Below are 11,558 nucleotides of genomic sequence, written 5' to 3' on the forward strand. Positions count from 1 at the left end.
CCACCATGCCCAGCTAATTTTTTGTATTTTTAGTAGAGACGGGGTTTCACCATGTTGACCAGGATGGTCTTGATCTCTTGACCTCGTGATCCACCCGCCTCGGCCTCCCAAAGTGGTGTTGACTTTTAAGAGCAGTTGCTAAGGCTGCCCATGGTGCGTGTTAGGAACAGAAGGTAACAGTGTTTGTTCAGAGACATCCTGGGTCCAGAGCCTCCAGGCTTCTGCCAGGTACTTCCTACCCATCCTGCTGGCACTGTCCCAGAGTGCAGCCTGTAGGGGCTGTCTCTGTCTTAGAAGGGAGATATCTGACCCTCTGCTCAGGGCCCACCACAGGCCGGCGCCCATGTGGTCACAGAGTCCCGTCCCTTCCCCGGCTCTGGCTTGCAATCAGCTCAGATACCCACTCATGCCAATACTTCCCGGTTTCTGCTGGGCTTTATGTGCAGGGCATTCCCCGGGCCAGTGCAAAGGCCGCTGATGCCAGAGGGGTAAGACCGCCTCCCTCGTGATGAACCGGCAGAACATGTGGCCTAGTTGCTCCTTAATTTGTCGTAAGTCAGAAGTTAATCAGAAGGCAAAGAAGACCTTTCATCCACTCAGCTGCTGCTGTTTCCTTATTCACTAACTGCTGCCTGCTTGCTCTGTGGGAACTTTCCACCGCCTGGATGCTGTCTGTCATGCAGGCACTTAGAGCTGCTGCGCTCTCCTGAAAAGGGGGACCCTTCCTTAAAACTCTAGGAACTAGAGAGGCATTGGGATGGAAATACTCTTACGCTCCTTAAAACTGTCCCTCTGAACTTCTCCCTCGAAGGCCAGCAACGATGACCATCATGGTGGAGGACATCATGAAGCTGCTGTGCTCCCTTTCCGGGGAGAGGAAGATGAAGGCAGCAGTCAAGCACTCCGGGAAGGGTGCCCTGGTCACAGGGGCCGTGGCCTTCGTCGGGGGCTTGGTGGGTGGCCCACCGGGACTTGCCGTTGGTAAGTGCAAGTGTCTCACAGAGACAGCCAGCCTCAGGGGTGTTATAAAAGGGCCATTGAAACACAGGGAGAAGGCCGGGCGCGGGGGCTCAAGCCTATAATCCCAGCACATTGGGAGGCCGAGGTGGGCGGGTCACCTGAGGTCAGGAGTTCAAGACCAGCCTGGCAAAACCCTGCTTCTACTAAAAATATAAAAAAATAGCTGGGTGTGGTGGCAGGTGCCTGTAATCCTGGCTACTCACGGGGCTGAGCTGGGAGACTTGCTTGAACCCAGGAGGCAGAAGTTGCAGTGAGCCAAGATCATGCCATTGCACTCCAGCCTGGATGACAGAGCGAGACTCTATCTCAGCAAAAAAAAAAAAAAAAAAAAAAAAAAAAAAAAAAAAAAAAAAAAAAAAAAAAAAAAAAAAAAAAAAAAAAAACCACAGGGAGAAATGAGTTCGTACAAGTGGTGTCCTCTGTCTCGTGGGAGGAGTTGGTGGAGTTAAGGTTGCCTCTGGGAAATGATCTTTGCAGATGAATTTGTCCTGTTGGAAATACAAACTTATGAGTGTGAATGTCTCAGAAGTGTGGTGCACTCTTGAAAATGGCATTTGTGCCATTTGGGCCTGGAGGTGCCCTTCTCCCAGTGCTGGGATCGCAGAACAAGTGTTAGAGTGACAGACCTTTGAAGATACCAGGGTGTCCTGGGCCCCATGGTGGCCTCCCTCACCCCATCATGACTACAAGGTCCCTGCTCCTACTCAGCACATGCCGTGTGGCCGTTTCACGTGAGCCGGCTCATTCTGAGAGAGCTCCCCTGTTCCGAAAGAGACCACCAAAAGAACTGCCTTTCACCCCTAGAGGGTCTGCCCTCTCCTTTGCCACCTGCTTTTTTTTAAGACGGGGTTTCACACTGTCGCCCAGACTGGAGTGCAGTGGCGTGATCTTAGCTCGTGTAACCTCCGCCTCCTGGCCTCAAGTGATCCTCCTGCCTCAGCCTCCCAAAGTGCTGAGATTACAGGCATGAGCCACTGTACCTGGCCATTTACCACCTGGTTCTATTCGAGAATCAGTTGCTGGCAGTGAATGAAAGCTTGGCTAATTTTTCCACTGTTCCTCGGAGCGAGGATGAAGTTACTTTCTTTGGCTTGGGGCAGGAAGAGTTCCTGTGTCCTGAACTTCAGAAGGTCTACCTGGCCTGAGGCTGTGGCCCAAACCATAGCCCAGGATGGAGTGAGGGAGTTGGCTGCCCATCAGACCTGTCGGGGTGGCCGTGGGGACCTGCCGTACGGTTTAGCAGGGGTTCTTAAGATGACCGTGCATTTGTTGTGTCAGGCTTGGCAGGTATTTGCCACATGGCTGCTCTGTGCTGGCCAGCCTGAGCTGGGGGCGTGGGGCCTGGAGAGCTCACTGTCTGGTGGAGATCCCTTCTGTGTGGCGTGCAGTGTCCATGCTCACAGGCGGGACAGAGAAGTGCTTTTCTGCTGAGGTTGGCTTCTGTTCCCCAGCTCACTGGCCGGGTTCCTGCCTTGTTCTTCCGTTCTGTGGTGGGACTGACATTCAAGGACATTTCATTAAGCTGAGGCTCACATCGGGGAGAAAAATAAATGTGTGGGTGGCCCCAGAGCTGCCCTCTCCGTATTTTCCTTTCCAGACTCCATGAATTAGTGAGGCCTGACTTGAGCTTCTTGCCATCCGGGAAGGAAGCAGGAGACAAGGCCATTTCCTTCTTCCGCAATGACACTCCGCATCTGTGCCCCCACCTCCATCTGAGTGCTCAGGGGAAGGCTTCGGGATCATTTTATCATAGAGCTGTGCCCAGATGCTATTTTGGGAGCACATATTTTATTCAGATTGAGTAAAAGCTGGTGGAGAACAGGATGTCCACAAAGAGAGCCCAGGGGATTCACTACTTCCAGCCCCTGGTCACGGGGTGGGAGCATCGTTTTACCCTGAAAACAAAGGAATTTTCTCCTCTCCAAAGAGCCAGTAATTTGCTGGTCGATATTCCTGGCGACTTTTTGCATTAAGTGCTGCTCTAAATCAAATATTGATGTTCTCATAAAGGTTTAGTGCACATGAGTGCAACTCTTGTCAACTCTGAGCATTTCACTGGTGTCATGGGGAAAAGTTCAGTAAAACTTGTAAATTAGCCGGTTTTCCCTCCCCAGAATTCGCCTTTCTTTTGCAGAGGAAGTGAAGCCTGTCTGCATGCGGCATTCAGGCTCTAGGATATGAGGCTGGCCCCAGCTTAGTGCCTGGGGAGGTGTCTGCTGCAGGGGCCTCAGCGCTTGGCTTCCCGAAGAGGCCAGTGCTGGTTCTGCTGCCTGTCCTCTGAGTCCAGCCTGCCAGTGGGTTCTGCATGGCCTGGGCTGCATTTTTGAAAGAAACTTTTCATTTCACAGTAATACTAGGTTTACAGAGAAGTCGCGAAGATAGTACAAAGGATTCCCATGTGTCCTCCATCCAGTTTCAGTTCCCCTAGCGTTCACATGTATCCCTGTACAATTGTCATAACTAAAACCAGCCGGGGGCAGTGGCCCACGCCTCCATAGTCTCAGCACTTTGGGAGGCTTGAGGCAGAAAGATCGCTTAAGCCCAGCAGTTCGAGACCAGACTGGGCAACATAATGAGACCTCGTCTCTACAAAAAAATTTAAAAAAAAATGAGCCAGGCATGGGTGCCGTACGCCTGTAATCCCAGCTACATGGGAAGCCAAGGTGGGAAGATTGCTTGAGCCTAGGAGTTTGAGGCTGCAATGAGGTATGATCACACCACTGCACTCTAGCCTGGGTGACAGAGTGAGATTCTGTCTAAGAAAAGAAAATCTAAGAAATCAACGCTAACCAATACGTGACTATCAACCACTCTCCAGACTCGATTTGGGTTTCTGCAGTTTGTGCGTGAATGGCCTTGTTTTGGCTCCAGGATCCAGGCTAACACGCTGCATTGCACTGAATCGCCTGCTTCTTAGTCTCCTCCGGCCTTTCACACTTTCTCGGGCTTTCCTTGTTCACAACCTTGCTAGTTTTGAGGAGTACTGGGTAGTATTTCATAGAACATCTCTCAGTTTGAATTTGCCTGAGGTGTTTAGGATGGGACTGGAGTTAGGAGTCTTTGGAAGGCATGCCTGAGAGGTGACGTGCCCCTCTCCCTTCTCTCGCATTAATTCCGGGGGGTACGTGACATTCACACCATCGTCAGTGATGTTGACCTTGAACACTTGCTTAAGGGCGTTCGCTGGGTTTTTCTGTTGTAAAGTTTCTGTCTCTCTTTCCGTACTCTGTCTGTTGAAAGTGAGTCCCTAAGTCTAGCGGGCTTCATCTTTAAATATCTGATTGGTGATATTTAAAACTTGTGAGACGTTTTAAAGCTGCAAACCTGGTATTTTGTGTGGTAGCTATGAACTGGCGTGAAGTAGCCACTGCCCCTTCATAGGAACCAGGCCGTCCAGGTCTTCTGTGTCCTGGGCCTCCGAAGGTCCATGCCGTTTAAGGCTTGGCCTAGACCGTAGGCCGGGATGAAGTCACAGCCTGCCACCCACCTGACCTCAGCAGGGGAGGGGCCAGGTAAGGCCCACCGACCCTTCACTCCTCTCAATTCTTGCCTGGCTCTTGGAGGCCCTTGACTTTGAGACCCCTTCCCGAGGGTACCTTCCCTTCCTCTGCACCATATCCTGCACGTGGCCCCTTCAGGTAGAACTTTCCATGGATACATGAGTCACAGAATAGCATGACCTAACCTTGGTAATGAGTTTACATTTAAAAATAGTGTTTCTGCCCTTTCAGGGTGGCAGAAGGAGAAACAGTAAACTACCTTAAATTTGTTATTTATCACCGCACGACTTGGAGGCGTTATAGGAAAAGCACTGCTTCAAGAGGAAACAGCCTCCTTATCTGTCCCCAGGTCCTTTAACTACTGAGATTTCATTAAGTTCAGGGGCAAGAAGCATATCAGCTGCCCGGTGGAGGAAATTCAGTCTGACCACTGAGATGATTTTTTTTTGGAGACAGTCTTGCTCTGTTGCCCAGGCTGGAGTGCAGCGGTGTGACCTCGGCTCATTGCAGCCTCCACCTCCCAGGCTCAAATGATTCTCCCACCTCAGCCTCCTGAGTAGCTGGGATTGCAGGCGTGCACCACCATGCCTGGCTGATTTTTGTATTTTTGTAGAGGCAGGGTTTCACATGTTGGCCAGGCTGGTGTTGAACACCTGACCTCAAGTGATCCACTTGCCTTGGCCTCACAAAGTGTTGGTGTTACAGGCGTGAGCCACCGCACCCAGCCTGAGGTGGTTTCTTTTGAAAATGCATCTGTGGCTAGGCATGGTGGCTCATGCCTATAATCCCAACACTTTGGGAGGCCGAGGTAGGTAGATCACCTGAGGTCAGGAGTTCAAGACCAGCCTGGCCAACATGGTGAAACCCTGTCTCTACAAAAATACAGAAACAGCCAGGCATGGTGGCACATGCCTGTAATCCCAGCTACTCAGGAGGTTGAGGTGGGAGAGTCGCTTGAACCTGGGAAGTGGAGGTTGCAGTGAGCTGAGATCATGCCATTGTACTCCAGCCTAGGCAACAGAGCAAGACTCCATCTCAAAAAAAAAAAAAGAAAAGAAAAGAAAATGCATTTGTTTCTCAGCCTTCTCCTTTGTGATGAGAGGGATTTTTACAGTAAGCGCAGGAACCTCCATCAGCCCTTGAAGATCTTAGTGGGTCCAGCCCTGAGGAGGGAGATGGAGCAGGCTTCATTTTGCATCCCTACATGTGGAGCTTAGGGAATGTGTGTTGGGTGTCAATTATCTGAGCCGAATGGACAGAAGAACGCCTAAACCTTTGCCCTCCACACTCCCTAGCGGAGCAGGCACGGCACGGAGCCCGCTCTGGCCCACTCATGAATGCGCCTGCTCATGGCGCCGGCGGTGTGCACTCAGTGGGAACTTAAGTAAGGCCATCGCTTATGAATAAGACCCCACTAATTGAATGCTTCCTTATTTTCTAGGGGGTGCTGTCGGGGGGCTGTTAGGTGCCTGGATGACAAGTGGGCAGTTTAAGCCAGTTCCTCAGATCATAATGGAGCTGCCCCCTGCCGAGCAGCAGAGGCTCTTTAATGAAGCCACAGCCATTATCAGGCACCTGGAGTGGACGGACGCTGTGCAGCTGACCGCACTGGTCATGGGCAGTGAGGCCCTGCAGCAGCAGCTGCTGGCCATGCTGGTGAACTACGTCACTAAGGAGCTGCGGGCCGAGATCCAGTACGACGACTAGGCCGCACCTCGGGGGAGGTGGGGGACTCCTTTAGATGACTCTGTGACACTGAAGAGGTGGCTTGGGAGCTGGGAGAAGCCCAGTGGATGCCCCTGGGGAACCTCCACATCATCAGTGTACTGCTAGCAACATCCTGCTGGAGAGGCGACCTCCATGCAGTGTCACGTTCCAGAAATTACTTACGAAGAAGCATGTGCCAGCGTCGTGTGCACCGACGTGCCATGACAGCCCTCTGACCGGCCCCCCAGTGAAGAGCAAAGGCCTGCCTGCCGCAGGTTTCAGTGGCATCTACTGAATCCTCTCACCCGCGTGGGTCTGGGGAAATGAATCCTGCTCAGCCAATGGTCTGACCACACCTCATCCTCCCCCGGGGGCCTTCTCATCTTGGGAGATGACTCCTCTTCCAAACACCTCCTGCAGGACTGGAGGCCACCCCTCTGCAGGCCCTGGGGTCTCGGAGCCTTGGAGCGGCCCTTGCTGGAATCACGTTTACCTCTTAGTGCAGCCCTCCCCTAACCAGGGACCGCCAAACAGCCCCATGGAGGGGACAGGCGGCCTGCTGAGTGAAGCCTCAAGCACCAAGTGGACTTGACCCCCCAGTGGACTTGACCCCAGCCCCCACTAGCTGCACACCTAGACTCGCCCTCCCAGGGCCTCACTCTTCCCATCTGAAAAGTCACAGTAGTACTTGAGGTTTACTTCTCAAATGAAATATTCGTAGTAAAAAGATCAGGCATACCTCAGAGATAATGCGCAGTAGCATTATGTCTAAAAAAATGTACAAACCTTAATTTAAAAATATTTATTGTTCAAAATGCTGACAGAGACACAAAGTGGGCACCTGCTGTTGGAAACATGGTGCCAATCGACTTGCCTGATGCAGGGCTGCTACAAACCTTCCGTTTTTGAAAAAGCACAGTATCTGCAAAGCATAGTAGAGACAGGTATGCCTGAATTGCTCCTGCTGAAGTGGTGTGATATAAAGCACCTCTAAGGAATGTTTCCACCCTCAAGATTTCCCCAGTACAGTCAGCTCTCCGTAACCGTGGGTTCCACATTTGGATCCAACCAGCCTTGGATAGAAAATATTTGGGAAAAAAATTTTTTTTTTCTTGCGCTTATTCCCTAAACAATATGGTATAGCATATTTACATAGCATTTATAGTGTATTTGGTATTATGAGTAATCTAGAGATGATTTAAATTATGCAGGAAGGTGTGTGTAGGTTAAATGCAAACACTCTGCCAGTGCCTATCAAGCACTTGAGCGTCCTCAGATTTTGTGTCTGAGGGTTGGGGGTGCAGTCCTGGAGCCCGTCCCCCATGGATACTGAGGCATAGCTGTACTGTGTGTTTTCACTTTGCTTTCAGAACTACAACTGCAGTGCGATTGATTACAATAAATGTTTTTCTAAAAAGTCATTTTCCCACATATTTTGTCTAAAGTATCTCTAACACTCAGAGTCTTACAAATGGAACAAGAGGGGAAGTACCAGATTTGTGGCTTTAAAGAATCCAAGAGTGGACCAGGCGAGGTGGCTCATGCTTATAATCCCAGCGCTTTGGGAGCCCAAAGTGGGAGGATCACTTGAGGCTAAGCGTTTGAGACTAACCTGGGCAACATCGGGAGACCTCCATCTCTACAAAAAATGTAATTTATTGATCCCCAGCTCCTGGGGCAGGGCAAGGATTTGGGACTCTCCTCTCAGCCCCTGGGGGCTCGGAGGGAGGCACTTGTGCCAAGCCTCCTTAGAGGAAAGCTCAGTATCCCAGCGCCTCCGTGTGTGTAAGGACCTCAGTGTGAATTATAACCCATGGTGATTAAGGAAGGGCTGAGCCTTTCTCTTGCAGAGCGACTGCTCTTCGGCTGGCCTCGTCTAGCACAAATCAGGTGCCCTCACACAGGCCACACTCCTGGAGTTAATGAAGCCGCCTTAATCATTTAGGTGCCATTTGAGTTGATGGGGGACAGGGCAGGGGTGGGAAGGAGAGGTTGTCTGTGAAAACTGAGGGTGGCGTTTCTTGATGAACTGATCATTCTTGCTCTTCCTGCAAATAAGTCCTTCGTACCGTCCCTGGATCTAAAAACGGAAAATCAGGGCATACCCACCTCCCAGTTTGCTGTAGCTTTAGTGGGCTCTAAAGTTGCCCTGTTTCGTGTAAAGGAAAGAACATTGATTTGTGGACAGCATGAGAATGAGATGTTTGGGTTCAGTGCTTCAAAGTTGGGAGACACTTTTTCCATGTTAAACAAATGCCACCTTCTCCAGCTGCTTAAAGCAAATCCCCCTGGAACAATCAGGGCTGAAATCGAGTTCCCTTTGTTCGGCGATTGGGCCCCCCTCATTTCTACTTGTGCCTCAGGCCCCAGTCTGTGTCAGGTCTAAGGGACATGGGTGGTCCCGGCTCAGAGGCCCCATGTCCACTGCAGCCCCTCCCACGCCTGCCCACCCCTCCCACAGGGAAAAACACACAGGGAACTGATGGTCCAACTCCTGACCAGTTTTGTGTCTGATGGGGCAGGCCTTGCTGAGTGAAGATGCTGAGACTACTGGGTCCTGGGGTGACTCGGAGGCTTTGGGTCCAAGAGGGCAGCCTGAACCTGAAGTCTCATCTCCCCCAGGAGCTGAAAACACTGTTCTTGATTTCCCCCAGGAAATCAAGCTTCTGCTTCTCAGCTCCTGTGGTTTTAGTATTTATATATCTATATCTTCTTTGTAGAAATTTATTTATTTTTGAATAAGTAATACCTGTCTGGTACAAAATTTCAAAGGTGCAGAAATTAAGAGAAGGCCTCCTCCCCATGCTGACCCCAGAGGCAGCCACTGTTACCAATTTCATGTGTATTCCTTTAAGTGTTTTGAAATAAGTCTCTGAAATCTGCTCATTTCCTTCTGTCAATATTCCTTGCTGAAAACCAAGAGAAACTCAGAAAGAATAATGACATAAAACCCACAAATTTCACCACCCAGAAAACTGCTGGTAACACATTTGGTGTCTTTCCTGCAATTGTTTTAATGCTATGTATGTATGTTTCTAATGTACTCGCCTTCCTATCCTGTATACTCCTTTGAATACCTTTATCAATGAAAGTTAAATAACATTTGTGATGTAATTTAAAATTCCTCGTAAATATTTTTAATGTCTGCATAATATTCCACTGTGTCTAACCATGTCCCTGGTGTTGTTTCCTTTTGTGGAAATGCTGAAGTATTATGGTAATACTGTGTTAATAGTCTCTTTATTGCATGCTGGTATATAGTCTTTAGGATTCATTCCTCAGAGTGAAATTGCTGGATTTAAAAGTATACAGCATTTTTTTTTTTTTTTTTTGAGATGGAGTCTTGCTCTGTCACCCAGGCTGGAGTACAGTGGCACAATCTCAGCTCACTGCAAACTCTGCCTCCTGGGTTCAAGTAATTCTCTTGCCTCAGCCTTCCGAGAACCTGGGATTACAGGTGCCTGCCACCACGCCTGGTTAATTTATGTATTTTTTAGTAGAGATGGGGTTTCACCATGTTGGCCAGGCCGGTCTCAAACTCCTGACTTCAAGTGATCCACCTACCTCGGCCTCCCAAACTGCTGGAATCATGGGCATGAGCCACCACACCCGGCCAAGTATGCAACATTTTTTTAAGATGGTTGATCTATTAGGTCAGAATCCTTTCTGGAGAGGCGGTATCATTAACTTACTCTCCCAACAAGGGGGCACACATCTCATTGCATCCCCACCAAGAAGCAGAGTGCTAGTGTCTTGTGCCTTGATTAATTTCATGGGTGACTGCTGACATCTGGTTTGATTCATTTTCCTTTGATTATGAATGGAGTTGATTGATCTGTAGCTTGGCTGTCTCTCAGTGAAAGACAGCTGGAGGTAACCCCCTAGGTGACTGCCTGCTCAGGGGTGTTGGGACCCCCACCCCAGCTCCCTGTGGCTGATCCAGCTGGGAGGGTGAGCAGGGAGCCAGCTACATGTGGCTGGTGGGGCAGCTGGGTGGCGGGGTGTCTGGGTGGCCAGGTAGCATGGCATCTAGGTGGCTGAGTGGCAGGGTGTCTGGGTGTCCAGGTGGTAGCATGTCCAGGTAGCAAGGTGTCTGGGCGGTGGGACAACAGGGTGTCTGGGTAGTGGAGCGACAGAGTGTCTGGGTTGCAGGGTGTCTGTCTGGGTGGTAGGGTGTCCTGGTGGTGGGGTCTCTGGGTGTCTTGGTGTCTGGGGGGCAGGGTATCTAGGTGATGGGGTGGCTGAGTGCTCAGTTGTCCAAGTGGCTGAGCTGCAGGGTGTCCAGGTGTCCAGGTGTCTGGGTGTCTGAGTGGCAGGGTGTCTAGATGGTGGGGTGGCTGAGTATCCAGGTGTCCAAGTGACTGAATGGCAGGGTGTTGAGGTGGCTGGGTGTCCGGGTGGCAGGGTGTTATGTTTCTGGATGTGAGGTGTCTAGGTATCTGGGTGTCTGGGTGTCAGGTGTCTGGGTATCAGGTGTCTGGGTGTCTGGGTGTCAGGTGTCCGGGTGTCGGGTGTCAGGTATCTGGATGTGTTGGTGTTCAGGTATTGGTTGTTGGTATTGAGTGTCTGGGTATCAGATATCTGGGTGTCAGGTGTCTGGGTGTCTGGATGTCTGGATGTCAGGTGTCTGGGTGTCTGGGTGTTGGGGTGTCCGGGTGTCAGATGTCTCGGTATTTAGGTGTTTGGGTAACAGGTGTCCGAGTATCTGAGTGTCTGGGTGTCGGGTGTCTGGGTGTCTAGGTATCTGAGTGTCAGGTGTCTGGGCATCTGGGTGTTAGGTGTCTGGGTGTCCAGGTGTTAGGTATCTGGCTGTCAGGTGTCTGGTTGTCTGAGTGTCAGGTGTCTGGGTGTCCTGGTGTCAGGTGTCTGGGTGTCAGGTGTCTAGGTGTCAGGTGTCTGGGTGTCCGGGTGTCAGGTGTCCTCATGTCAGGTGTCTGGGTGTCTAGGTGTCAGGTGTCTGGGTATCCAAATGTCTGGGTGTGTGGGTATCTGGGTGTCAGGTGTCTGTTAGGTGTCTGGGTGTCTGGTTGTTGGGTGTCTGTGTGTTGGGTGTCTGGGTGTCAGGTGTCTGGGTGTCTGGGTGTTCAGGTGTCTGGGTGTCTGAATATCTGGCTGTCTGGTTGTCTGGGTGTCAGATGTCAGGTGTCTGGGTGTCTGGGTGTCAGGTGTCTGTTGTCAGGTGTTTGGGTGTCTGGGTGTCAGGTGTCTGGGTGTTGGGTGTCTGGGTGTTCGGGTGTCTGGGTGTCTGAGTATCTGGCTGGGTGTCAGATGTCAGGTGTCTGTTGTCAGGTGTCTGGATGTCAGGTGTCTGGGTGTTGGGTGTCTGGGTGT

The 11,558-nt window shown here is 50.9% G+C and overlaps 1 protein-coding gene across 6 annotated transcripts in view; it reads left to right on the forward strand.

Moving 5' to 3' along the window:
- The window catches only part of CUNH19orf12 (chromosome unknown C19orf12 homolog), a 23,883-nt gene that overhangs the window by 7,156 nt on the left and 5,169 nt on the right, over positions 1-11,558 (forward strand). For 3 of the 6 annotated variants that reach the window (XM_037728311.1, XM_017499893.2, XM_017499891.2), the window contains exons 2-3: positions 812-981; positions 5,962-9,202. In XM_037728311.1, the coding sequence (XP_037584239.1) occupies positions 822-981; positions 5,962-6,227 (426 nt within the window). In that variant the 5' untranslated portion in view covers positions 812-821 and the 3' untranslated portion in view covers positions 6,228-9,202. Of the gene's footprint in view, positions 1-811; positions 982-5,961; positions 9,203-11,558 lie in introns of those variants that run through there. The other 3 variants (XM_037728310.1, XM_017499892.2, XM_017499890.2) reach the window with 1 other exon arrangement.

The sequence above is a fragment of the Cebus imitator genome, unplaced genomic scaffold, assembly GCF_001604975.1.
Source record: "Cebus imitator isolate Cc_AM_T3 unplaced genomic scaffold, Cebus_imitator-1.0 Scaffold261, whole genome shotgun sequence".
In the NCBI taxonomy this organism is placed as follows: domain Eukaryota; kingdom Metazoa; phylum Chordata; class Mammalia; order Primates; family Cebidae; genus Cebus; species Cebus imitator.